Source organism: Lissotriton helveticus, chromosome 5_1 (assembly GCF_964261635.1).
Source record: "Lissotriton helveticus chromosome 5_1, aLisHel1.1, whole genome shotgun sequence".
NCBI classification, from domain to species: Eukaryota; Metazoa; Chordata; class Amphibia; order Caudata; family Salamandridae; genus Lissotriton; species Lissotriton helveticus.
In genome coordinates, this window is record NC_136065.1 from 948,809,387 (window position 1) to 948,835,080 (window position 25,694).

General features: G+C 43.6%; 1 protein-coding gene across 1 annotated transcript in view; it reads right to left on the bottom strand.

The window, feature by feature from the left end:
* The window catches only part of KNDC1 (kinase non-catalytic C-lobe domain containing 1), a 654,634-nt gene that overhangs the window by 38,827 nt on the left and 590,113 nt on the right, over positions 1-25,694 (bottom strand). The window contains exons 16-18 of the mRNA XM_078640463.1: positions 24,152-24,274; positions 23,999-24,058; positions 9,957-10,114 (exon numbers count right to left, since the gene is read on the bottom strand). Of these exons, the coding sequence (XP_078496589.1) occupies positions 9,957-10,114; positions 23,999-24,058; positions 24,152-24,274 (341 nt within the window). The remainder of the gene's footprint in view (positions 1-9,956; positions 10,115-23,998; positions 24,059-24,151; positions 24,275-25,694) is intronic.

Genomic DNA, 25,694 nt, shown 5'->3' on the forward strand with positions numbered 1-25,694 from the left:
AAGGTTTTGACATTAATGGGACACACATTGATAATACTTATTTTACAACTGCCGAGCCTACCTTTATTGCATAACACTGAACTATTTTGACATATCTTATACGTTACGCTGGTGTGTGACATATGAATTTCTACAGAATCGATGTGCATACTAATCACCATTTTATACTTAACTGTGATAACGTGTTTGGGCACCCATACCCACATGACTGTTTTTACTAATCCAGACTACCTAACAATTGTTTTTAACAGTGTGCACAAGCCTTCATATGGCTTTATTCGATCAATCATCTTAGTGACTGCGTCTGGCTACCTTACGGAGGCCAGGAATATAAACATGGTCCCCAGATCAGATGGGGAGCAGGGGTAAGACTGATTAGCATATGGCTGGTGCCAAACTGGAATGGCACAGTGAGCTAAAAAAAAGATAGATTTCGGCTCAGATCTCTGTACTGAAGGTGAATGTTTGACTTTGTTCAGAATTCCGTCCAGCAATTGTTCTTTCTGCAGTGCCACTAGCAGCATTTAATTTATAGGACCTGGGGACATGTAGTGCCACTTTAGTAGGTAAATTAAATATTCCAATTAGGTGTAAGCCAACTTTTCCATGTTTAAAGGAGAGAGCACAAGCACTTTAGCACTGCCTAGCAGTAGGAGTAAAGGCAAAGCATTTGGGGTGACCTTGCAGAGAGGACCAAGTCCAACAATACCATTTCTCCCTGTCTCATTGCATGAGCCTTGTTCGACTGTCTGTGTCACCGCTGTCACATTACCTGATAAAAATTGCAACTTATTATTTGGTCTTGAACGGTTGCAAAATGCAAGTTCCTTGCATGATTACATGCATGTCTAGTGTACTTTAAAAACAACAAAGCCGTAAACAGTAACACACTGACATCTGTATTTTTCTACCTCAATAAAAAGCTGGAACATCCAAAATCTTTTCCATTCTCAATGTATTTGTTTAAAGCATAATTGTTGTGGCATGAGAATATCCTTTAGGTTCTCGTCAAAATATATTTAACATTTTCAGTTTTTGTTAGATTGTGACAAAATGCACCCTCTCGTTTGACTCAAGGGAATTACCTCCTAGTTCCTATAGATAAAAGGTCCCTCCCCTCCTTTCTTCTCTCTTCCTCTTCCCCCCACTCCCCACCTCCCCCCATCCCGGGCATGAATCTCCATTATGTAAAGGTTTTAACATTAATGGGATACACATTGATAATACTTATTTTACAACTGCCGAGCCTACCTTTATTGCATAACACTGAACTATTTTGACATATCTTATATGTTACGCTGGTGTGTGACATATGAATTTCTACAGAATCGATGTGCATACTAATCACCATTTTATACTTAACTGTGATAACGTGTTTGGGCACCCATACCCACATGACTGTTTTTACTTATCCAGACTACCTAACAATTGTTTTTAACAGTGTGCACAAGCCTTCATATGGCTTTATTCGATCAATCATCTTAGTGACTGCGTCTGGCTACCTTACGGAGGCCAGGAATATAAACATGGTCCCCAGATCAGATGGGGAGCAGGGGTAAGACTGATTAGCATATGGCTGGTGCCAAACTGGAATGGCACAGTGAGCTAAAAAAAAGATAGATTTCGGCTCAGATCTCTGTACTGAAGGTGAATGTTTGACTTTGTTCAGAATTCCGTCCAGCAATTGTTCTTTCTGCAGTGCCACTAGCAGCATTTAATTTATAGGACCTGGGGACATGTAGTGCCACTTTAGTAGGTAAATTAAATATTCCAATTAGGTGTAAGCCAACTTTTCCATGTTTAAAGGAGAGAGCACAAGCACTTTAGCACTGCCTAGCAGTAGGAGTAAAGGCAAAGCATTTGGGGTGACCTTGCAGAGAGGACCAAGTCCAACAATACCATTTCTCCCTGTCTCATTGCATGAGCCTTGTTCGACTGTCTGTGTCACCGCTGTCACATTACCTGATAAAAATTGCAACTTATTATTTGGTCTTGAACGGTTGCAAAATGCAAGTTCCTTGCATGATTACATGCATGTCTAGTGTACTTTAAAAACAACAAAGCCGTAAACAGTAACACACTGACATCTGTATTTTTCTACCTCAATAAAAAGCTGGAACATCCAAAATCTTTTCCATTCTCAATGTATTTGTTTAAAGCATAATTGTTGTGGCATGTGAATATCCTTTAGGTTCTCGTCAAAATATATTTAACATTTTCAGTTTTTGTTAGATTGTGACAAAATGCACCCTCTCGTTTGACTCAAGGGAATTACCTCCTAGTTCCTATAGATAAAAGATCCCTCCCCTCCTTTCTTCTCTCTTCCTCTTCCCCCCACTCCCCACCTCCCCCCATCCCGGGCATGAATCTCCATTATGTAAAGGTTTTGACATTAATGGGACACATATTGATAATACTTATTTTACAACTGCCGAGCCTACCTTTATTGCATAACACTGAACTATTTTGACATATTTTATACGTTACGCTGGTGTGTGACATATGAATTTCTACAGAATCGATGTGCATACTAATCACCATTTTATACTTAACTGTGATAACGTGTTTGGGCACCCATACCCACATGACTGTTTTTACTAATCCAGACTACCTAACAATTGTTTTTAACAGTGTGCACAAGCCTTCATATGGCTTTATTCGATCAATCATCTTAGTGACTGCGTCTGGCTACCTTACGGAGGCCAGGAATATAAACATGGTCCCCAGATCAGATGGGGAGCAGGGGTAAGACTGATTAGCATATGGCTGGTGCCAAACTGGAATGGCACAGTGAGCTAAAAAAAAGATAGATTTCGGCTCAGATCTCTGTACTGAAGGTAAATGTTTGACTTTGTTCAGAATTCCGTCCAGCAATTGTTCTTTCTGCAGTGCCACTAGCAGCATTTAATTTATAGGACCTGGGGACATGTAGTGCCACTTTAGTAGGTAAATTAAATATTCCAATTAGGTGTAAGCCAACTTTTCCATGTTTAAAGGAGAGAGCACAAGCACTTTTGCACTGCCTAGCAGTAGGAGTAAAGGCAAAGCATTTGGGGTGACCTTGCAGAGAGGACCAAGTCCAACAATACCATTTCTCCCTGTCTCATTGCATGAGCCTTGTTCGACTGTCTGCGTCACCGCTGTCACATTACCTGATAAAAATTGCAACTTATTATTTGGTCTTGAACGGTTGCAAAATGCAAGTTCCTTGCATGATTACATGCATGTCTAGTGTACTTTAAAAACAACAAAGCCGTAAACAGTAACACACTGACATCTGTATTTTTCTACCTCAATAAAAAGCTGGAACATCCAAAATCTTTTCCATTCTCAATGTATTTGTTTAAAGCATAATTGTTGTGGCATGTGAATATCCTTTAGGTTCTCGTCAAAATATATTTAACATTTTCAGTTTTTGTTAGATTGTGACAAAATGCACCCTCTCGTTTGACTCAAGGGAATTACCTCCTAGTTCCTATAGATAAAAGGTCCCTCCCCTCCTTTCTTTTCTCTTCCTCTTCCCCCACTCCCCACCTCCCCCCATTCCGGGCATGAATCTCCATTATGTAAAGGTTTTAACATTAATGGGACACACATTGATAATACTTATTTTACAACTGCCGAGCCTACCTTTATTGCATAACACTGAACTATTTTGACATATCTTATACGTTACGCTGGTGTGTGACATATGAATTTCTACAGAATCGATGTGCATACTAATCACCATTTTATACTTAACTGTGATAACGTGTTTGGGCACCCATACCCACAAGACTGTTTTTACTAATCCAGACTACCTAACAATTGTTTTTAACAGTGTGCACAAGCCTTCATATGGCTTTATTCGATCAATCATCTTAGTGACTGCGTCTGGCTACCTTACGGAGGCCAGGAATATAAACATGGTCCCCAGATCAGATGGGGAGCAGGGGTAAGACTGATTAGCATATGGCTGGTGCCAAACTGGAATGGCACAGTGAGCTAAAAAAAAGATAGATTTCGGCTCAGATCTCTGTACTGAAGGTGAATGTTTGACTTTGTTCAGAATTCCGTCCAGCAATTGTTCTTTCTGCAGTGCCACTAGCAGCATTTAATTTATAGGACCTGGGGACATGTAGTGCCACTTTAGTAGGTAAATTAAATATTCCAATTAGGTGTAAGCCAACTTTTCCATGTTTAAAGGAGAGAGCACAAGCACTTTTGCACTGCCTAGCAGTAGGAGTAAAGGCAAAGCATTTGGGGTGACCTTGCAGAGAGGACCAAGTCCAACAATACCATTTCTCCCTGTCTCATTGCATGAGCCTTGTTCGACTGTCTGTGTCACCGCTGTCACATTACCTGATAAAAATTGCAACTTATTATTTGGTCTTGAACGATTGCAAAATGCAAGTTCCTTGCATGATTACATGCATGTCTAGTGTACTTTAAAAACAACAAAGCCGTAAACAGTAACACACTGACATCTGTATTTTTCTACCTCAATAAAAAGCTGGAACATCCAAAATCTTTTCCATTCTCAATGTATTTGTTTAAAGCATAATTGTTGTGGCATGTGAATATCCTTTAGGTTCTCGTCAAAATATATTTAACATTTTCATTTTTTGTTAGATTGTGACAAAATGCACCCTCTCGTTTGACTCAAGGGAATTACCTCCTAGTTCCTATAGATAAAAGGTCCCTCCCCTCCTTTCTTCTCTCTTCCTCTTACCCCCACTCCCCACCTTCCCCCATCCCGGGCATGAATCTCCATTATGTAAAGGTTTTAACATTAATGGGACACACATTGATAATACTTATTTTACAACTGCCGAGCCTACCTTTATTGCATAACACTGAACTATTTTGACATATCTTATACGTTACGCTGGTGTGTGACATATGAATTTCTACAGAATCGATGTGCATACTAATCACCATTTTATACTTAACTGTGATAACGTGTTTGGGCACCCATACCCACATGACTGTTTTTACTAATCCAGACTACATAACAATTGTTTTTAACAGTGTGCACAAGCCTTCATATGGCTTTATTCCATCAATCATCTTAGTGACTGCGTCTGGCTACCTTACGGAGGCCAGGAATATAAACATGGTCCCCATTTAAGGGACAATCTGGTTGTATAAGGATTTATACACAAAAGACAAGATTACATATTATTTTTCTATGTACTGTTTGTCTGTACCCTCTGCCCCTTTTTCTCTTGTCGTTCTAGATTGGATCATTAGCATGGTCCTTCTGGTGGCACTACTTAAATTTAATGAGGCCATCCCAATACACCACTATTTTTCCTAATTTAGCTTTGGTGCGGAGGAAGAGCCAAGGGTTTTCCTTCTGAGACCGTCAAGGGTGCAAAACACGTAGACCTAACCTATATACAATTTCATTCACAGACTTGTATGTCATAGCTACTTAGGGTCATCATAACTTGTCAGCAGCCACAACCGTTTTTTGTTTTTCATTTATTACAGAGGAATTATTTCATAAAAATTTACTAGCACAGATATCCTCTAGCCATTTTGAAACTCACTCACCACTTCACAAGCACTACCTCGCACTCATCATTTGGCATACAAACAAAACATCTCTGCAATGGCGACCCTTCGGGGGACCCGTAGGGCATTGCAGCACTGCCCTATGATGAAGCCTAACATCCCTTGGGATGTGTCAGAGCACCAAGTAATAGTCACATTGATTTTTTTATTCTCATTTCTTCAGAACGACATCTTCTGTCTTCTACTAGGAGCAATGACCCATTGTTTTGGTTTATTCATTACTTGGTAGCACGGTCACTGGACCTTCATTAAACTCCTTGTCCCCAAACTCTTTTTTCAGAGTAAGTCTGAAGATAGAAATCTTCACCGCAACTTCATCCAGTGGTTTCCTGATAATGACTCTCTTCGGACACCGTCTGCTGCCTTGCCTCGCTGAATTTGACCTTCTCAGAACATTTTCGTCAAAAGTCCGAAGGTAAGGGCTGAAGGGCCCAATCCACTTTTTGTATCCTAATCACGCTTCATCACAGTTGGCCATATTTGTTTACCTTGGCCTGGTCTCGGAGTGACCGAAATGTTGTGGTTGGCATTTTGTTCTTATAGGTGTGAGGTTTTACCTTAAACTTGAAGAATGTATAACTCAGGTTCTACTGATTGCATTTTTATAGTTTTGTTCTCAAATAATTTATTATATTTTTCTCTGGATTTCGAAATTGATTATTTTCACTGTATTAGTGTTTGTGTGCTGCATACATTCTTTACAAATTTCAAAACCACACAGCTTGGACAGGGGACCTACCACAAACGATCCAGCACCAATCAAAAACATATACCAAACAATTCAAAAGATTGTGGATTCACCTTTGTGAACGCTACCTGAAAGTACCCCCTGTCCAGGAGCATACCCCTATTCCAACCCTAGTGGAACAATACAAGCAAGCTAGATCCGGGCTGCACCGCTCAAAGAGAACACATCATAATAGTAGTTATAATCAAATCATCCTCAAGTTGGTTGAAAAAAGTTTCTTCTTTATTAGTTTGTTCTTTTAAAAGCCACAGCCAACGCATTTCGTCCTGTAACGCAGGATTTCTTCAGGGCATTCACGATTTGTAGTCGTCGAGAGAAGATGGATAATAGCCATATAGAATTGCCTTCACACAAGTTTAATAGTGATCTTATCTGTGGGTATGTACATCCAACCAAATTCAATTGAAAACGATGCTGGTAACATCCATGAAAACATGTGGTATGATAATCACAAATTTTCTGGCGGGAGTTGCGCTGACTTGGATAACCTCAGGCTAGGCCAGAGGTCTTCAAACTTTTGAAGGTTGAGCCCCCCAGCTGAATTTTGTTAAATGTCGGGCCCCCCCACCACCTGACAGAAATTTCTGGAATCTGGTACACTATATAATCGACCGCCACCCGCATATCCCTGGCCATATCCGGCAAATAATGTTCAAAACAATGAGTGTTTCCTCCTTCTCCATGAATTCCCTCACTACCACTCACCAACAATGCACCTCATCTCTCTATAGCACCTTTCTGGCAAACATATAATTTTTTTTATAGTGCTACTCATAGTTTCATCATACTCAGGGGCATATGTACAAGCACCTATAGACACCACACCGTCACTTTTTATGACGTTGTGGTTCTGATAGGGGCATTGCCGTATTTACACGGCAGAGTTAAGCCACTTAACTTGGCTTAACGTTGCCTTGTAAATAAGGCCCTCTTTCATACTATGCGTAGCGTGAAAGGGTGGGCAGTGGGTGTTGCAGTGGGCGTTCCACTGCAACAGGCACTGATTTTGATGTAGCACCCTATTTACAAGGGCAGCGTAAAAGTGAGGCAGCGTTAAAATTAAGAACTGGGAAAACCTGGTCTTAAGCTGGCGAAACTAAGAGAAATGCATTATTTCTCCTCATTTTTGATTCATCCATGTGTGCTGCCTTGTGCAGCACACATGGAAAAAGCAAAATGCCTTGTATTTGTACTCTTTAAAAAAAAATAATTTTGTGATTTCTGTGTGTGCTGCATTAAGCAGCACACATGGAAGTGAGACAAATGGCATTTAAAGATTGTTCATGTACAGGAAGGTCCCCCTCTTGACATAAACAATATTTTCCCTGCACCCAGACACCCTTGCACTATGGCAATGGTGTCTGCATTGGCACTACACTGCTAAGTGTAGCGCCAGCGCAGGGGAAACGCAAGGCTGCACCATATGTTGTAAATATGGTGCAGCCTTCCATTTCTGAAGTGGCGGAGAGAGGTTTTAACCCATGACTGCTAACGCCTCACTCCACAACTTCCTTGAACATATGCTCCTCAGTTCTTTGATCTGCATGGTACACCTTCTTTGTAGCAGGCACATTAACCCTCTGTGCTGTGAGGGTGGCAGGAGTGCTCATGTGAGAGAACAGTGAAGTATGCGACAGTGTGAGAGTAGGGTAAGTGGAGTGACTGCAGGGTGACTGTGGTGACCATATGAATTTGGGTGTGCATGTTAGTGCAGAGTAGGACTAATGAATGCATGGTTAGTGATGGGCTTGTTTAAGTGAGATTGCAGATTGAGCAGTGAGGGGGACAGGTGAGTGAAGTGTCACATGAGTGCAGGGTGTGTAGTGTGCTTGTGTGGCTACAGGTTTGGGTACAGGGAAAACCGCGGAAGTGCATTGTGAGAGCAGAGTGATCACTGAGTGCAGGGTGAATGGTGTGAGTGCATGGGGGTCAGTATGAGGGAATTGTGATCGCTGTGAGTGCAGGGTGAGCATGAAAGTGAAGGGCGAGAATGAGGAGCAAGTTGTCTGAATGCAGGGAGCATTCCCAGACACTTGCAGTAACTCAGCATGCTATTGACGGCAGCGAAGTGTTTCAGATATGTTAAACTATTGCTATTGCAATTATGGCATTAACCAGGGATCGAGGGTGGAGGAAATAAATACAGGGCTGATCTTGCAACAAATTTCCAGTTTTATGATTAGTGTTGCTAGCTCATTATTCTGATGTCCCAGGTGGTACAAAAATAAGCAGTCACCTAAAGCGCTATTTTCAGCACTTATCTGTGCATACTCTGAACAGCAAATATAAATAGAGAGCACTTTAAATTGTGTTTTAGGGCTGCCTGAATGATATGACTGATAATAAAAGGGAATAAATACAGAAAAGTCACATCATAAATTAATACATACTTCTTTATAATCCATATTTAGAGTCAAGAGAAGCAATTTGCAGGCTGTTTAAAAAACTGACTGGGATTTGTCTTTTGACAATTTAAAGCCTTTTTAGCCCTGTGATCATTGTGCTCCTGCCAGTGTAATTTAAAAAGCAACATTGTCACCTTTCTGAGAAGAGCTGTCCCTCCCTGGATGGGGTTAAATTCCTAGAGCTGAAATGCTCCAGCTGCAGTGGGAGGAAGGAAGCCTTCTCTGCTAAAACTGAAAGCAAGTAACAGACATTCATTTCAGCTGCAGTGTGAGGCAAGGAGTCTCCTCTGCTCTGAAATAGTTGCTTTCAGTTTTAGAAAAGGGGGCTCCTTACCTCCCACTGCAGCTAAAGCATTTCAGCTTTAGGAATTAACCAGGATAGCCCCAACCCCGTGTGTGGCAGCCTGGCTGAGACAGCTTCACGTGCACACAGCCACGAGTATTTCACAGGTCTTTAAAAGACCTTTTTCTTGTTAATGAGGCTTTAATGGTTTTCACCCCTTCTTCGGGCCCCTGCAGCTCCACTCTGCCATTTGTTTCTTCAATCAGTAGAGGACAAAGGTGAGATTTATGGAGGAGAGCGCGCCCCCGGGGGGCGCGCCCCACAGATTAAAGACCTCTGGGCTAGACTTTCATTATGAGGTCTAATATGTGTTGTTCTTAATCCATCAGCACATGGTTCTAAAATTCGTGATTATCATACCACGTGTCTTCATGGATGTTACCAGCATCGTTTTCAATTGAATTTGGTTGGATGTACATACCCACAGATAAGATCACTATTACTTGTGTGAAGGCAATTCTATATGGCTATTATCCATCTTCTATCGACGGCTACAAATTGTGAATGCCCTGAAGAATTCCTGCGTTACAGGACAAAACGCGTTGGCTGTGGCTTTTAAAAACAACAAACTACTAAAGAAGAAACTTTTTTCAACCAACTTGAGGATGAATTGATTATAACTACATGTAATGATGTGTTCTCTTTGAGTGGTGAAGCCCTATTCTAGCTTGCTTCACTTTACAAATTGCCTCTACGTTATGCTTGCCTGCTTTGTGCCAAGCTACCAGATGGTTAAGCACAGGATTATTAGGGGGTTGTTTCTGTTTCAACCTGGCCTGTATTGTCGTTGCTGCTTGAGTAGGGTTTCACCCCCCTCAGCCAGTATAACCCAATTTCTCACTGTATTCATTTGTTATTCTCCCACAAGTCATTATTTTGTCAATGAATGCATAAATCTTACCTGAGTTTTTTCCACTTGTAAGCTCCATTTGCCATTGTAAATCCTCCAGTTTCAAGTTGCTGGACGTGCATTGCCAGCACGTGGGCGGAAGGTATTGTGGGTAATGTTCTAAATCTATCTCCCTCCATCAAACACAAGTTGTCACTTTTCAAAAACACCTTGTCAATTTTAAAAGAAAAAATGAAAAAGAAACAAGTGAGGACACATAACAGCAAGACAATCTTTATTAATTTGATGATACCTTTATGTTTGACCATACTGGTGTGCAAAGCAATTAATCACAAACATTATTTGTGCTTGCCCTTAAATGACTCTCTGTAAACTAAACAGCATGTCAAAGTCATTGTTAGGGAAAGTACTTTTCCTGCACCTTTGACCCCTCCCAGCCCTGCCTTTGGGTTAGTTGTGTTGCCTCCTCTGCCTCACTCCATGAGGCTGCAGCCTGGAGCTGACCCCAGCAGAGAGGAACATGCTGGGATAATAGGAAAAGGGGGCTAGAGGTGGGAGGCGCCCTGCTGTTGAGGTGAGAGATGAGACTTTATGAGAATGGTTGTACGGCATTACAACGCATGCTTTTACCCCGCATGCCATTACAACGCAGTTTTTACAACGCAAGTCGTTACAGCGACTTGCGTTGGGGAGCGCTGGATAGTGGAATAGTTTAATTTTCTATTCCAACTCCAGCCCACGATGACAGTAGGGAAGGTGTTGGACAGAAAATTAAACTATTCCCTGTCCTACAGCGCCCTCCAGCGCAAGTCGTTGTACCGACTTGCGTTGTAATAGCAGTGCGGGGTAATGCCAGCGTTGTTATGGATGTTTCCCATGAGAATGGAAGGAAAGACTCCACGTATTCAGGTGAGAGGAGGAGCTACAGGCCGTGCTGGCACTGTCAGATCATATTCTTATCCAGTGGTACCTTTCCAGCTCATGACACTTACTATTCTGATACTTGTGGTTCTGTGTTGATATAGGGGAAACCGGAACAGGAAGTACCAGAAGGGCAGAAACAGGTAGTGAATGCAGCTCACACAGGGCAACCTGAGGTCACCGTCTCTGGTCAGGTTTTAGCCACTTTCCATCTCTCATTGTTTTGTATTCTGCTTGCCGTAGTCCTGTGTTTTTCATGGGAAAATAGTCACAAGACCCACAGTTGAGAGTACACTTAATGAAAGCACCAGAGCTTTTTGTATAGAACTCACATGTGACCTCAGACATGCTTGTGATGCCTGTCCGATCATGGGTTGGTCCTCAAATCTAATTCAACTTGTCAAATTAGGGGAAATCCCGTTATACAGAGGATTAATGCTAAACAAAATATGACATGCACTTTACTTGCACAGAAATCTATATCAATATATGTAGACTCAACTTGTGAGGGCCAACTCTGCAGAAATAGAAGCGAACCGCTCAAACAAAGGCTGACCACTTAGGGCCAGATGTACGACCAGCAAAATTGCACCTCGCAAATTGCGAATCATTTACGAGTTGCAATTTGCGAGGTGCAATTTGCCATGTACAACACTGTTTCCAATTCCCAATGGGGTCGCAAATTGCGAGGCACATTAATATTAATGAGACTCTCGCAATTTGCGAGCCCATTGGGAATGACAGGCCCTCCCAGGTATGGTAGCCTGCTAGGCTCAGCAGACCACCATGTCTGGGAATGCTTTAAAATAAAGCAGTTTTTCTTTTTTTAAATGCAGCCCGTTTTTCCTAAAGGAAAACGAGATGCATAAAAAATAAAATGAAACGTTTTTGTTTATTTAAGGGCAGGTAGTGTTCCATGGGACCACTGCCTGCATCTAACCTCTTCAATGTGTCGGACGGCCCCCGGCTGTCCGACGTCACAGTGGACGTGTGCAGAGGACGGCTGGGGGCCATCCAAAACAAGCACCAAATCTTTTTTTTCAGCACCACAGGGTAATGTCTACCACGGCGAAGAGGTTGAAAAGTATTTTTAGAGACAGTCACAAAGTGGAAGGGGTCCCCTGGGTACCCCTTCCAAATTGTGACTTCATTACCACCCTCTTGAAGAGGGGGGTAATTTGCAAGTGTTTTGCGACTGCAATTGCGGTCACAAAACATTCATACATTGATTTGGGGACGCAATTAGGAAGGGAATGCCCCTTCCTAATTGCGACTCGCAATTCCTAAATAGCGAGTCTCAAATAAATTGCGACTTGCTATTTAAAAATTGTACATGGCCCTGGGCCATTTTGCATGCGCAAACGGGTCGCAAACCCGTTTGCGTATGCAATTTAGGGTTGTACATCTGGCCCTTAATGCCTTAAGTTGTTAAGATCAGTAAAGACTAACAGAGTACCAATGACCCTCAGAACAATATAAATTATTAATGTGCCAATAGGGCTTTGTCTCCTGCTGATCAACACCACATTGTATTACCTTCAAATAAGAAGAAAAGTAAGAACACATGATAATAATTGTGACATATAGCAAATACCGGATCTGAAATGGGGTGGCGAAGTGAGCAAAAAAACAATGATGGATTCAACCCAGATCTAATAGTGACTGGGAGTGAGTGTGAAAAGTTTGGGCGCACCGTCCTTCATCTTATTGTGTTTGCATAAAGCACATATAACCCTCCCTTTCCCAGTCTTTTACAGAAATCCTTAATAGAACGGCTAACAAAAATCATATAATTGAGGATAAAGTACCATCCAGGGATTCTAAAATATTAGCACCACAGGCCTCACAAAATCGAAAAAAATCTTTCCAGTCAAGATGTTTAGAAAGCCCTCCCGTATTCCAGGAAAGCAATGACCAAGTGGGGGCTAGTACCTGTTCAAGAAGAAGGATCAATTGGGTGATGTAGGCAAATGGTCAGACAAGCTAAATATTGTAAATTAGTATTTAGTATTCAGACACTCACAACTAGGATGCACAGAGCTTGCAAACTTTTTGGCAATCACCTATTTAATAGGCGAGTATAAAGAGCATGAAGAAGATAAAGAGCTTTTAAAAGCAGAATACTAAAATGTTCCAAATAAGTCTTTTTTTAAAGTCCTGTCATAAGTAAATCCCCCTTACTTTCACTGAAGTAGGTATAGTTGATGATAACTTCTTTTGACTATATAAGAGGTCCAGTGTCTTTTTGAATGTAAACTGTGGATGGTCCACGGGTTCCCGTACTTACAATCAGGCGCAGGGCGGAGTCTTAATCATAAGAGCTGACCGGAAGCCGAAATGTCTCAAAGCTGGTGACCTCTGATCTCTGACCCCAATGAGAATGCACCTGCTTTCCACCCACAGCAAGCAGTGACAAACCTGTTTTGTGCCTTTTTAAGTCTCGGCTAGCATAGGCTGCGCTTGCGCAGTCTCGCTGGCGAGGTTTTATGTTTTCTAGTAGTGAGGCTTAAACCCGCCCCTCTTCTCCATTGGCAGGCCTCCTAAATGCTGGCCAGTCATTGAAGAAGAGGTTTGTCTGTCAATTTAAGCCCCGTCTTTTTCAGATTGGGGGGCTTGTTTTTTCGGTTCTTTCTCGCCGTGACATCCTCAGTCCAAAACACGCCCCCATCACGCTGCCTGCACGCCCAAGTCGGCTCTCTGATTCGTTGACAACTACCAAAAAACACTACCATTGGTGTTCCTTATTAACCAATCAGAGGGCCGACTGGCGTGTGCAGGCAGCGGGAGCAGACACACTGTAGACTCTCTGTGTTCCACCCACCCCGCTTAATGACAGATGTAGGTCACCAAATACCGGTCAGTAACGGCCGATTTCGGCCGTTACCGACCGGTATTTGGAGTTTCAGATGTAGGGGGCCTTAAATTTACCGATTCTGTAAATTTCCAAATCGGTAAATTTACCGAATCTCAAATTTGTGATGTAGGTGGCACTGAAAACAGTGCCACCGGCCCTTAATAATTTGTTATTTACCATGACATACTATGTCATGGTAAATAACGAATTGCTGTGTACATGCACATCTGTGCATGCCTTAGGGCATGTATGTGTGCCACATGGCACACAAGCCAGAATCAGGGGTGCAACAGGGTGTCAAAGTGACACCCTGTCCCCCTTGCAAATTCGGTAATTTTACCGAATCGGTATTTACCGATTTGGTAATTGCCATTGATTCCTATGGGCCTCAGAAATCAATGGCAATTACCGAATCGGTAAATACCGATTCGGTATTTACCGAATGTAAAAAATTCGGTAAAAAATTAGGTAGAAATACCTACATAGCATTTACCGATTTGTAAATACCGAATCGGTAGAATTTGGTATTTACGAATCGGTAAATCCCTTTTACCTACATCTAGCCCTTAATTTTGAATTTTGTTGCGCAGGTGCCCACCCTGCGACTTGACCCTTTGAAGGCACCGATTTCGGCGCAGGAGCCTACCACGCATTGCCTGCTGCAATTGCCGACTTTTTAAATATTAATACGAAACGGGTGCCTACCCCGGGTTGTGCCCCGAGGAGATCACCGCCGCGCTGCCCATCTTGACCCGGACGTACTTAGAAGAAAACAGGTAGGGGACGGGAGCCCACCCCGCGCTCCTGTAGACAGAGGAAAGACGTTGGGAGCCCTGCAGGCACCCTGCTGGTGGTGTGTTCCGGAGTAGAAGACCCAGGCGGGAGCCTACCCCATGCTGGGCCAGACCGGAAAAGAAGCCACAACCTCTGGACCCAGGCGGGAGCCTACCCCGCGCTGGGACGAGTGTCAGAGGCAGTCCCTGAGCCCCGCAACGCGACTGGAGCTCCCGGGTGTGGAGGGGCGCCTCTTTGGGAGGACCCGGGTGGTGGTGCCCTACAGGTCTCCAGCCTCATCAAGCAGGTGGAGACCCGCTACAGGAAGGCCATCGCCAAGGTGAGTTGGGGGAACTGAGGGGACAACAACATGGCGCTTCCCGGGGAGCGGGCCGGGAGAGGGCCTCGGAGCCCTGGGACACGCTCTCTGCTGCTGCTCTGGGGTATGAGAGGAGAAAAAGGGGTGCCTGGAAGCCTCCAAAGTGCGTGAAACCGAGGTGCAACTCTGAGCTGAGTTGTCAGCAGGATGGGAAAGTTTAGGAGTCTGGGTGGCCTAGCGGTTTTCCAGAGGGAGCCCCTGGAAACAATTTTAAGCTGTTCCACCCTTTCCTAGTGCACCCTCTCCGGTCCATGTAGTGTTTTCAGAGAATGGGCCAGTGCGCCACACTGCCAGTTGCCTCTGCCCCCTGGTTGTGCTGGTTTTTCTTGCCTCTGTTTCCTGATTGTGATCGTTTTTCTTGCCTATGTTCCCTGGTTGTGCTCGTTTTTCTTGCCCCTGTTCCCTGGTTGTGCTCTTTTTCTGGCCTCTGTTCCCTGGTTGTGATCGTTTTTTTCTTGCCCCTGCCCCCTGGTTGTGCTCGTTTTTCTTGCCTCTGTTCCCTGGTTGTGCTTGTTTTTCTTGCCTCTGTTCCCTGGTTGTGATAGTTTTTCTTGCCTCTGTTCCCTGATTGTGATTGTTTTTCTTGTTTAAAACTTCCTGCTTAACCATGGCTCACTCATTGCAAGGTGGCAGCCGCCCTCCTTTTCTGCAGACAATTCTTGCCATGGGGTGTTCCCAAATGTTGACAAGCATGCTTCAGGTCCGTGCATGCTAGTAACGCTCAAACTCAACAGATGTGTGTGTGTGGCGCTCTGTGTGTGTGTGGCGCTCTGTGTGCATGTGGCGCTCTGTGTGTGTGTGTGGTGCTCTGTGTGTGTGTGTGGCGCTCTGTGTGTGTGTGGTGCTCTGTGTGTGTGTGTGGCGCTCTGTGTGTGGCACTCTGTGTGTGTGTGTGGCGCTAAGTGTGTGCGTGGCGCTCTGTGTGTGTGGCGCTCTGTGTGTGTGGTGCTCTGTGTGTGTGGCGCTCTGTGTGTGTGTGGTGCACTGTGTCTGTGTGGCGAGCTGTGTGTGAATGGCGTGCTGTGTGTGTGGCGCGCTGTGTGTGTGTGTGGTGGGCTGTGTGTGTGTGTGTGTGTGTGGCACGCTGTGTGTGTGTGGCTCTTTCTGTGTGTTTGGCTCTGTCTGTGTGTGTGTGTGTGTGTGGCTCTGTGTGTGCGTGTGTGTGGCTGTGTTTGTGGCTCCGTGTGTGGGTGCATTTGCGAGAGATTAAGCTATTGGTATTGTAAATGACAATGTCATTTATTTATATGTTTTAAAAACAAAAATAATGTCATGAGCAATGCCAATAGCTCTAACTTGAACAAAGCAGAGACCATTGCATTGTAAATGCTTGTTGAACCCGGTATGAGAATCCACCATTGGATTCAGATGCTGCCTAGAGGCCCCTACACTAAACCGGTCACTCTTCGTTTGGTCCTCATGAAATTGTCTCAAATTCTGTTGTCCATGAAATATGTCGATCTTCATTCTTAGAGATCTGAGCATGTCCTGATTTAAAAAAAAATACATACTAGTAATGAAATACACATTCAGGCAGATAGCCATCACTCTGATATGTTTTAACATAAGCAAGGACACAAAGCATAACCCAGCTAAAATCTGGGCCAGTAACCCAGTAACATTACATAAGGTGGTCCATAGGATGGTCAACCAATCAGAAAAGAGCAAGCTTGTCCCATGGTGCCAACACTAAATACAGCACTGATTTGACATCCATTATCAGTAAACACTATTGATGATAATTTCGGGACAGAGAATCGGTTTCATCTGTTGATCCTCTGGTGCTGTATGAGGTGTCTCCTCATAATCAAAGCAGTGTTATACAGGGGCGTAAGTTTCAAACTTGCTGCTACCTCTGGTTTTTTGCTGGGGGGTAGCGTGGGGATCACAAGTTGTATCTCTTCCAGCAGTGACAAGGATGTCCAATGCACAGTTAAAACTCTAATGGCCAGCACTTTAAAGCATAAGAACCTATCTATTTCGCTATTTCTTTGGAAATGCCACCTGAGGGAGCGGGTGCATGAGTCAGTTGCCAATCTACCTTTTTTTGCTCTGTGATACTAATTCCTTGAGGGTGTGTAACATGGGAGAGGAGGCATTTAGGATGCTTATTTGAGTTGTGTGGGTAACTCCTTTCAGTGGCGGTTGGTGACTTTAAAAAATGTTGGGACACACAGTCAAGCTCACAAACACACACACACACATACAGTCAAAATCATAAACTCAGCCACACAAACACACACAATCAATCACACAGCGAATCAGGAAGGCAAAACACCCTAAAAGTTTAACTTACCTTGCAGCACTTCCTCACAATTTACAGTCCGTGGCTCCGACTCAAAGCAAACGACACCTTTCCAAATCCAGACACTGTTCAGAGCTGTGTCTGGATTGGCTGGAGCAGGCATTCTTTGAGGCACAGGAGCCCTGTGTCTGTTCTCCAACCCAGCTCTGGAGAGTTTGAATTGTGCATGTCGGTTTGGCCGTAGTGAGGCAGCTGGCCAAACCGACGTGCACTTCAAAGTGAAGGGCCCACTCGTCATTATAGCCAATTGGCAGCAGTGGCACAGTAGCCCCGCCCTGCCCTTTCCATTCAGCAGAAAGCTGGAAAAGTAAAATGGTAATACAATTATTTTTGATACCATTTTATTTTTCCAGCTTTTGACGCAGCAGTGTGGGGAGGGTGACGACACTCCGCTCGTATGGAGGCAATGCCACTAACTCCTGGTTCAGAGTACATGTTGTTTCTTGGTATTTTGAGCTAAGGAGGGCGTGTAGCTCATAAACATCTGCCACAAAATGAGATGCCATAGCATCTTAGAGTTTTTGAGTGGCATCTTTTTTTTGTCAAGCTATAGGTTGCTTATTTTCAGAAAGAATTCTGATAAACTCTCTTGCAGTGCACGAAGCACGGACAAAGCGAGTGGAATAGTCTTCCCTGTATTTATTTCTAAATGTTTGCTTATAATAAGTACAAATGTGCCCTGGTCTAGGTTTTTCATGTTCAAGTGTTCAGTTGGAAGCTTTGAGCGTTGCCAGCAAAACAGTAAAACATTTTTTGGGTCTACTGTGAGTCCAGTGTGGACATTTTCTATTGCATGGTTGTGTCAAAAGTCAAGAGACACTGATGCCATGCCGCTGAATGTAATGGAAGAAGGTTTTAAGGCAATCTCTAGAATTTCTCAGGTTTCTAATTTTAAGTATGTTGAGCAGAATTAAGTGGGCTTAAAGTCAGCTGTCTTTTGGAATTCAACCATTTTGGTACTACAATGTATAAAGCAATGGCAAAATGTTCTTTCACTCTGTATCAAACGTAGAGGCTTGAAAGGTAGTTATGTTTGCCCTACGCATCCGAGCCTCATCCTCCGTGTTTGAATTCCTCGAGAAACTGAAGACCTGGCTCTTGACCTGGGTCAAGCCAACTCTGGAGAAAGTGAGTTAAAAATCTATAGGAACTAATACTAGTTCTTTAGTTGAGAATTGATAAACATGTTCAAGCCATGTATTGAAATTGACCTGGACAATTATTATTATTATTATTATGGAGATTTCTAAAGCGCCTGGTTACGCGCACCGGCGTGTCCCTGCGCTGTGGTGAGAAGACAGTGAACTAGGCCACCAGGCCACTAATCAAGTGTAGAGCGGAATAAATGGGTTTTAAGAGCTCTGCGGAACTTAGCCTCTGAAGGTTCAAGACGCAGCTCCTTTGGAGCCTGTTCCAACTCTTAGCTGCAAGGTGTTTAAATGATCTGCCTCCCATTCGCACTTTCTTGATCTTGGGAACCACTACGAAACCAACACCAGTGGATCTGAGTACCCGATTAGGTCTGTAAGGTGTGATGAGGCTCAGTAAGGGGATGGGCGCCTTGCCCCCAATAATGCGGTGACATATGCATAGCGCCTTCAAAGCAATCCTTTCCCTGACAGGAAGCCAGTGGAGAGCCGTCAAGGGGGCTTTGGAGGCTGCTCTTTTAGGGAGCCTCAGTACCAGCCGGGCTGCGGCATTCTGTAATACCTGCAGGCGATTCAGACCTTTAACCGTGGTCCCCAGATAGAGAAGGTTAGCATAATCTAGTCGTGAAGTCACAAGGGCGTGCACCAGCGTCCGTCTAGCACCAACAGGAAGCAAGTCCAGCGTCTTCCGCAGGTTTTTGAGAACGCCAACACACGTCTCAACCACACGACCGATCTGGGGAGTGAATGAAAGGTCTGAGTCAAACATTACCCCAAGATTTTTAGCCTGCTGACAGGGTACAGGAGTATTGTCAAAGCATGCCGGCCACCATGCCGATGACCACACAGACGGGTCACCCCCCACCACCAGCACCTCAGTTTTGGCACCATTCAACTTCAGGCAGTTGTTAGACATCCAGGAGGCAAGCTCCTGCATGCAGGCACTGAAGTTAGATGCCGCCACCTCGGGCGCTCGTGACAGCGAGATGACCAGCTGAGTGTCATCGGCATACGACACAATTTGCAGGCCGTGACTCTCCACGATGTTAGCTACAGGGGCCACATAAAGGTTAAACAGGGTTGGACTCAAGCCAGAGCCCTGCGGCACTCCTTGATCCAAGTTGATCATACGGGAGTAGTACTCCCCCTGTCTAACCTGAAAGCCCCTATTGGACAAAAAAGATTGAATTCATTTCAGCGCAGTCCCCATAACTCCACCCTTGTTCAGACACTGTAGCAAGGTGGAATGTGCTACAGTGTCGAACGTTGCACTCAAGTCGAGTAAGATAAGGGCCATTGTGTGCCCTTCATCTACCCCTTGTCTAATGGATTCAGTGGCCATAAGGAGTGCTGACTCCGTGGAGTGGCAAGAGCGAAAGCCAAACTGAGTTGGATGAAGCAGGCTTGCCTTCTCCACATGAGCCATCAACTGAAGATTGGCCACCTTCTCGGCCACTTTGGCCCAGTAGGGTAAAAGAGAGATAGGGCGGAGGTTATCCAATCTTTCCCAGCTCACATTTAACTTTTTCTGAAGCGGAAGTACCACTGCTTGCTTCCATCTGTCAGGTACGGTGTAAGTACTAAACGATAGGTCCAGGACATCCCTAATGTAGGGCTCCAGGATCTTGATACTCCCCGCGAGCAGCTTGGGTGAAGCCGAGTCTCGGGGGGATCCTGACTTGATGGAGCGACATATCTGTATCAGGCTTTCTGGAGGTGGTGTAAGAAAGTTCATCAGCCTATTTTCATCCACAACATCCTGTTCTATCTCTCTGAAATCGGAGCCCCTTCTGTATCCTCCCGAAAAGGCGGAGTATATAGCAGCCACCTTTTCAGAGAAGAAGGCAGTGATGCGATTACAAGATTCCTCTGAAACGGTGGACGGATCAGCACGTGGTCCATGGAAAGAAATTTCTTTGTAGTTTTTAAATAGCTCCTTAATAGAGTTTTCAGCTTCCCCTATTCTTCCTGCGAAATATTTGGCCTTGGAGTATCTGATTAAGTTATGATAATTTCTCCGTTTAACCCTATATTCCTGTTTGGCCTGATCAAGAAAGGCAACCCTCCATCGCCTTTCAAGTTGTTTGCATTCCGCCTTAGCTCGACGGAGTTCACCGCTAAACCAGGGGGCGGATTTCTGAGGTCTACTACCAGGGTTTTTTTGGCACAGTGGAGCGGTAGCGTCCAGTGCATCCCTGATACGCTCTTCCAGTCTATCGGAAGCAGAATTAGCATCCTGACCTCCAGGTCTACCTCCTTTGACCAGGGCAGTGTCAAATTTGACTTTGGAGAAGTTTGCCCATTTCCGACTTGGGTATTTAGGATTAACCCGCTCTTGGATGTTTGTTATCGGCACACTTATAACAAAGGGTACTAAAAAGTGATCGGACCAGGGAATCGGTATAGGGGTATTTACTTTAATTTCCTCCCAATTGGCGAAGATAGGGTCCAATAAGTGGCCCTTTTGATGAGTGGGGGCCTGAGATCTAAGGTGAAGTTGAAGAGCATGCAATTCCTGACAGAAGTCAGTGGCTCTCTTATCCTGTGGGTCGTCCAAATGCAAGTTAAGGTCACCCAATAGCAAGAACTTGTCCCTACGTAGGGCCTCTTCCGTTATGCCTTCTATCAAACTGGTGGTAAAACGAGCGAAAGGGCCGGGAGGACGATAGATCAAAAGGCCCTTCACTGTGTTACCTGCATTAACCTTTATAGAGAAGGCTCCTGCTTCACTATCCACAGTGGTGAGTGGTACCAGTTGACAGCATAGCGGGAGTTTAGAGATTATTGCTATTCCATCACCTCTACCCACAGGTCTATCCAACCTTACCATGGTATAACCACCCGGAAGGGCGGCGACTACGTCTGGCTCGGAATTGGAATCAAGCCATGTCTCGGTGAGAAATAGAAGGTCGAATTTCATCTCCACAAGCAGGTCATATATATCCAATTTATGCTTGCACATAACCCTGACATTTAGTAGTCCGCATGTCAGCCTTAGGTCTTAAGTCTTCCTGGTTTGACAGATACGCCAAGTATATTTGCACTCTTTGCAGCTGTTATCCTCCTCAGCCCTCAAGCTATGAAGGCAGGCCTTAGCGGTCTTGGGACACAGTGCGTGGAGTAGACAAGGACTCCACCGTATTACTGCCCCATTTTGTCCAGGGGTTCTGGCCCCTGCCCCCGTCCGGCCGCGGACGGGCGCAGACGGGCTTGCCGCTGCGCGGCCGGGTAGGCATCCGCCTTAAGTATCCCGCAGCCCGTCTGCGCGAGGAACACTAGACCGCTGATCGGCCTCCCGCGCACTGGAAGTGGCTGTCTTACCTTCCACGCCCTCCGCACAAAGGTGCTAGCCACCGCGTCGGACCGGGCGGGAAGGAAGGATGACAGATCAGCCCCCTGGTGTGCTTCCCAGTCAGGTAGGTGTTCCGGATTCTGCGCTAAGGGGGCGCCTAGACAGGAAGCCTCACTCGCTATCCCGCCACCCGCCCAGCACAAGTACAAATTAAAAGATTTAAAATGCTTTAAAATGAAGCCAGCAGTTAAAAATACGAAAGCGCGCAAGCGCTACACAAAGCAGCAATGGGCCCTGCCACAGCCCACTCACCACCACAATGAACTTTGTTTAGCTTCAAATTATGCTGGAGAAAGAGTAGCATACATTTGTTGGGAACGAACTGCATAGCGGTTGGTGAGGCTTAAATTAGTGTGAAGGAGATTAGGACAATGGAGGTTGGGTGGTTTCTAGACTGATGAGGTTCACATTCCCTTCTCATCCATCTTCCTCGCTACTGTTACATCTTATAGCTTCAGCTGACCACATGTCACATGTCCCTCCTCATGGTATAGTATGCTCTTCTATATAAACAAGAAATTTCCTCAAGAACAACACATTTCGTCTGTGAATTGTGAGTAAACAAACATGATTGTGACAGTGGTGAATGCTTTATTTTATGGTGGGATTGTATGTCTCTACCCTGGGAGCTTGAAAATGAACTTTGCTTAGAGTGCAGGTGGGAAGGGGTGCAAGTTCGCAAGAGAAGCAGTGACTGTGGATATCCCGCTTGTATCAATTGGCCGTGTCATGCAAACTTAATTTAATAGAAGCAGTCAGTGGCATGTGTCTGATGTCTGAAGGTACACTGCTTGTTCTGTAACTGAGTGTAGCAAGCCTCTCCTCTTTCTTTTCGTGGGTACTCAGACACAGCAAAATGTTTCTGGGGAATCAGCATTCTCATCGGTATACTGATGCCTGAGATGTCCTGCTCTCAACATTGCCTGTTCTTACCTCAGCCGATCAACCAAGTTCTGAGTGTGTGTCTCTGGCAAACTTAGAAGAGACGTCACTGACACCTGTAATGTGCCTGATCTCAACTCAAAATAGGCTGGCCAGAGGCAGGAGTCAGGAACATGAAGAGAAAGGATGCATTTTGATCACAATGTGTAGACACATCATTGTCTATGCACTGCAATGTAAGACTGGAAAAATTAGCACCCTTCTCTCTAAGAAGACTCATCTTACTGCTCAAATAAAATGGATGTTCGATGGTGAAGTGGTTCTTACAAACAACTAATAGCCGATTAATGTGAACAACACTTAAAACAATAAATGGCTAAGAGAGACTGACCCTTTGCGCCTCTCTCTGTAAAGATCATATGAGCACTCTCAGGGCACTAAATCTGACTCTAGCCAGATCTAAAAACATGCAAAGAATGGACCCTTCACTTTTGTTTTAACATTACTTTCATCCATCAAGTAGAAGATCCTGCAGCCAATGACAGAGCCATCAACTCAAGCTGAGGTCTTCCAAACCCACATCATGCTCTCAATGCCCTACCCCGAAACAGACATCCAATCACTAATATTAATGCACTCAATCATACAATGGTGGTGGTACTAGTACTGCTCCTCTGAGACACTAGGAAGCAGCAGGAACAGTGCAACAAGTGATGCAGACAGAATCGGTTCCATTACTTCCATGTACATTTTACCTTCAACCTAATGGCTGAGGCTTGAGTAGTACAAATGGTGCTAGACAGCGCAGCAAGTGTCCACGTGTTATAAGCTGTGTTGTAAGCGGAATATTTTTATGTTGTAAAACTAGTTACTGGGAATGGAAAAGTTATGTTGAATAAAAGAAGCATTCAACAATGTTCCTAAGCCTAAACACATGCTACATATAATGGGTCGAGCCTGCAGGGTTAAGAAAATAGGCCTAATTCAACATGGACATGGTTCTGTGAGTTAAACCCTCCCTGCTAACATCTGCTTGGACATGCAACTCACGTGCTTAAATCCCTGAAGTGCTGACTATAACCTCAGTCTGCTGACGTTAATAAACCACGAGCCGTTAACCTGGATATTCGTAAAGTCTGTAATATTAACTAAAACAACACATCTGTGGTAGCATAAGCCACATTTAAAAAAGTGGATATTGTGTAGTATATCAATGCAGCCGAATGTCATACATGTTAACTTGTAATCTGTGCAAACGGTTCACTATTCATAAACACCACCATGAGATCATGGGTCCACTGGGTTTACCCAAAAATGTTTAATAAAATGAATATTTGATGATTTCCGATGTTTGCATTCAGTCTTCAAGCTCTGTGAAATGATGAAGCGCCTCCATTTCAATGGGAAGTGAGAAGGCAGTAACTTTATTTACACAAACAGCACTAAATGACAAAATAATCCACAAGCTGCTTCCATACCTCCAGGGCCTTGAGTTCATCCAGTATTTCTGACACTTTTGATGAGAGATTTTTCCAGGCCTATAAAAATATAAGACAGCTGTGATTACACTACAGAAAACCTATAAATGGTTACCATTAAATATCTAAATAAAATAGAACTATATATCTTACAGGTAGTTGGCGCACTATAAGATTGTCTAACCCTGCAAGGATTTGCATAGCTGTGCCAAAATCTCGATGTTCATAGCAAGATTTTCCAATAAGGAGAAACGTTGAGAGCAAATTCACCTGCAACTGGAAACATAAATAATACAGTAAGTAAAGACAAGGAAAGAGTGATTTGACTGCAAACGATTTATATAAGAAACTAATGCTTGAACTGGCGAACAATGAAAGTATTGGCTTATTTATTTATAGGGAGAACTTTTATGCCATAACAATATTATGAATACATATATGAAACATTTGATTATTAGTTTTCTATAAAACCAACAAATGTAGTCAGCATACAATGGGAAGGCAAAGTCTGGTGCAGGATATTGATATAGAGAAAATTAAGGATATAATTGGCTAACAACTGTGCCTGTTGTCAACAGTTTATATCCATAGAGGAAGGCCAAAATATTAACATTTATTCAAAGCTCCATACATTTTAAGTCACATTATTTCCAAAGATGTTTGGTCACACGCTTCTTCCAATAAACACTTCTAGCGCGTTGAGGGATTCGAAGCGCTTTTATGTTCTTTTAGTTATCAAAACATATAAGGGTTCTAGGTATGAAAATGAAAATACAGTAGCTACTATAAATACAAAGAATGTAAGATTGTAAAAATGATTCAAACTAATTGAAGAGAAATTTACATTTTGATTTAATGGCACTTTGCTGAATGAAATTAGAATAACAGTCCGCACACGGTGCTGCTCCAACACAAAGGTCCCAATTTAAAAAAAGAGCTGGACACACGCAGACCACTGCAGTGTGTGACCAGGCTCTCACATTCATATGTATTCATGTAGTTATCAGTAGTTTTGTTCAGTACAGGCCAGATCCACTGAGAGTCAGAGAGCTTTACATAGGAACAAGTTACAAGAGCAGTAGGTGCATATAACAAAGATACACATGGTAAATATTATATGGCCTTGTAGCAAAGTATCATAATTATGTACATAGAAGGGAAAACAAAATAATAACATAGGAATAAACAAAACACTATCCCAATATAACTGTATACAAGCATTATTTACAGGAGTTCCAACAGAAGCAAATGTGTGAACTTAGTGATCAGCCCTTGCAAAGGAGGAAGTAGGGTTGTAACAAAAGGGACTTTAGCTTTTGTTGGAACGTTGCATAGAAAGGCATTCTCCCCATTGGTAATATGATAGACTTCCAAACCTTGGATACACTTCCAGAGATGGGATGTTTTAGTATTTTGTCATCTTGAATGATGAGGTTCAAAAAGGTTCAAAATAAGCTTTATTCGATATTCAAAAAGAAATATCATATAAGCATACATAGTTATAACTGTTATAAGAATAGACATAAAATTTCGGTTTAAAATCATCAATTACACAGTTAAAAAGTTTAAAATTCAGAAGTAAGAGAGGACAAAAGGCAGTATTAAAAAACAACATCAATATCCCACAGACCATTCTAAAGATCTCCTAAACTTAATCAATAGTTTTAAAAACTGTTCCATTGTGGATATCACATCT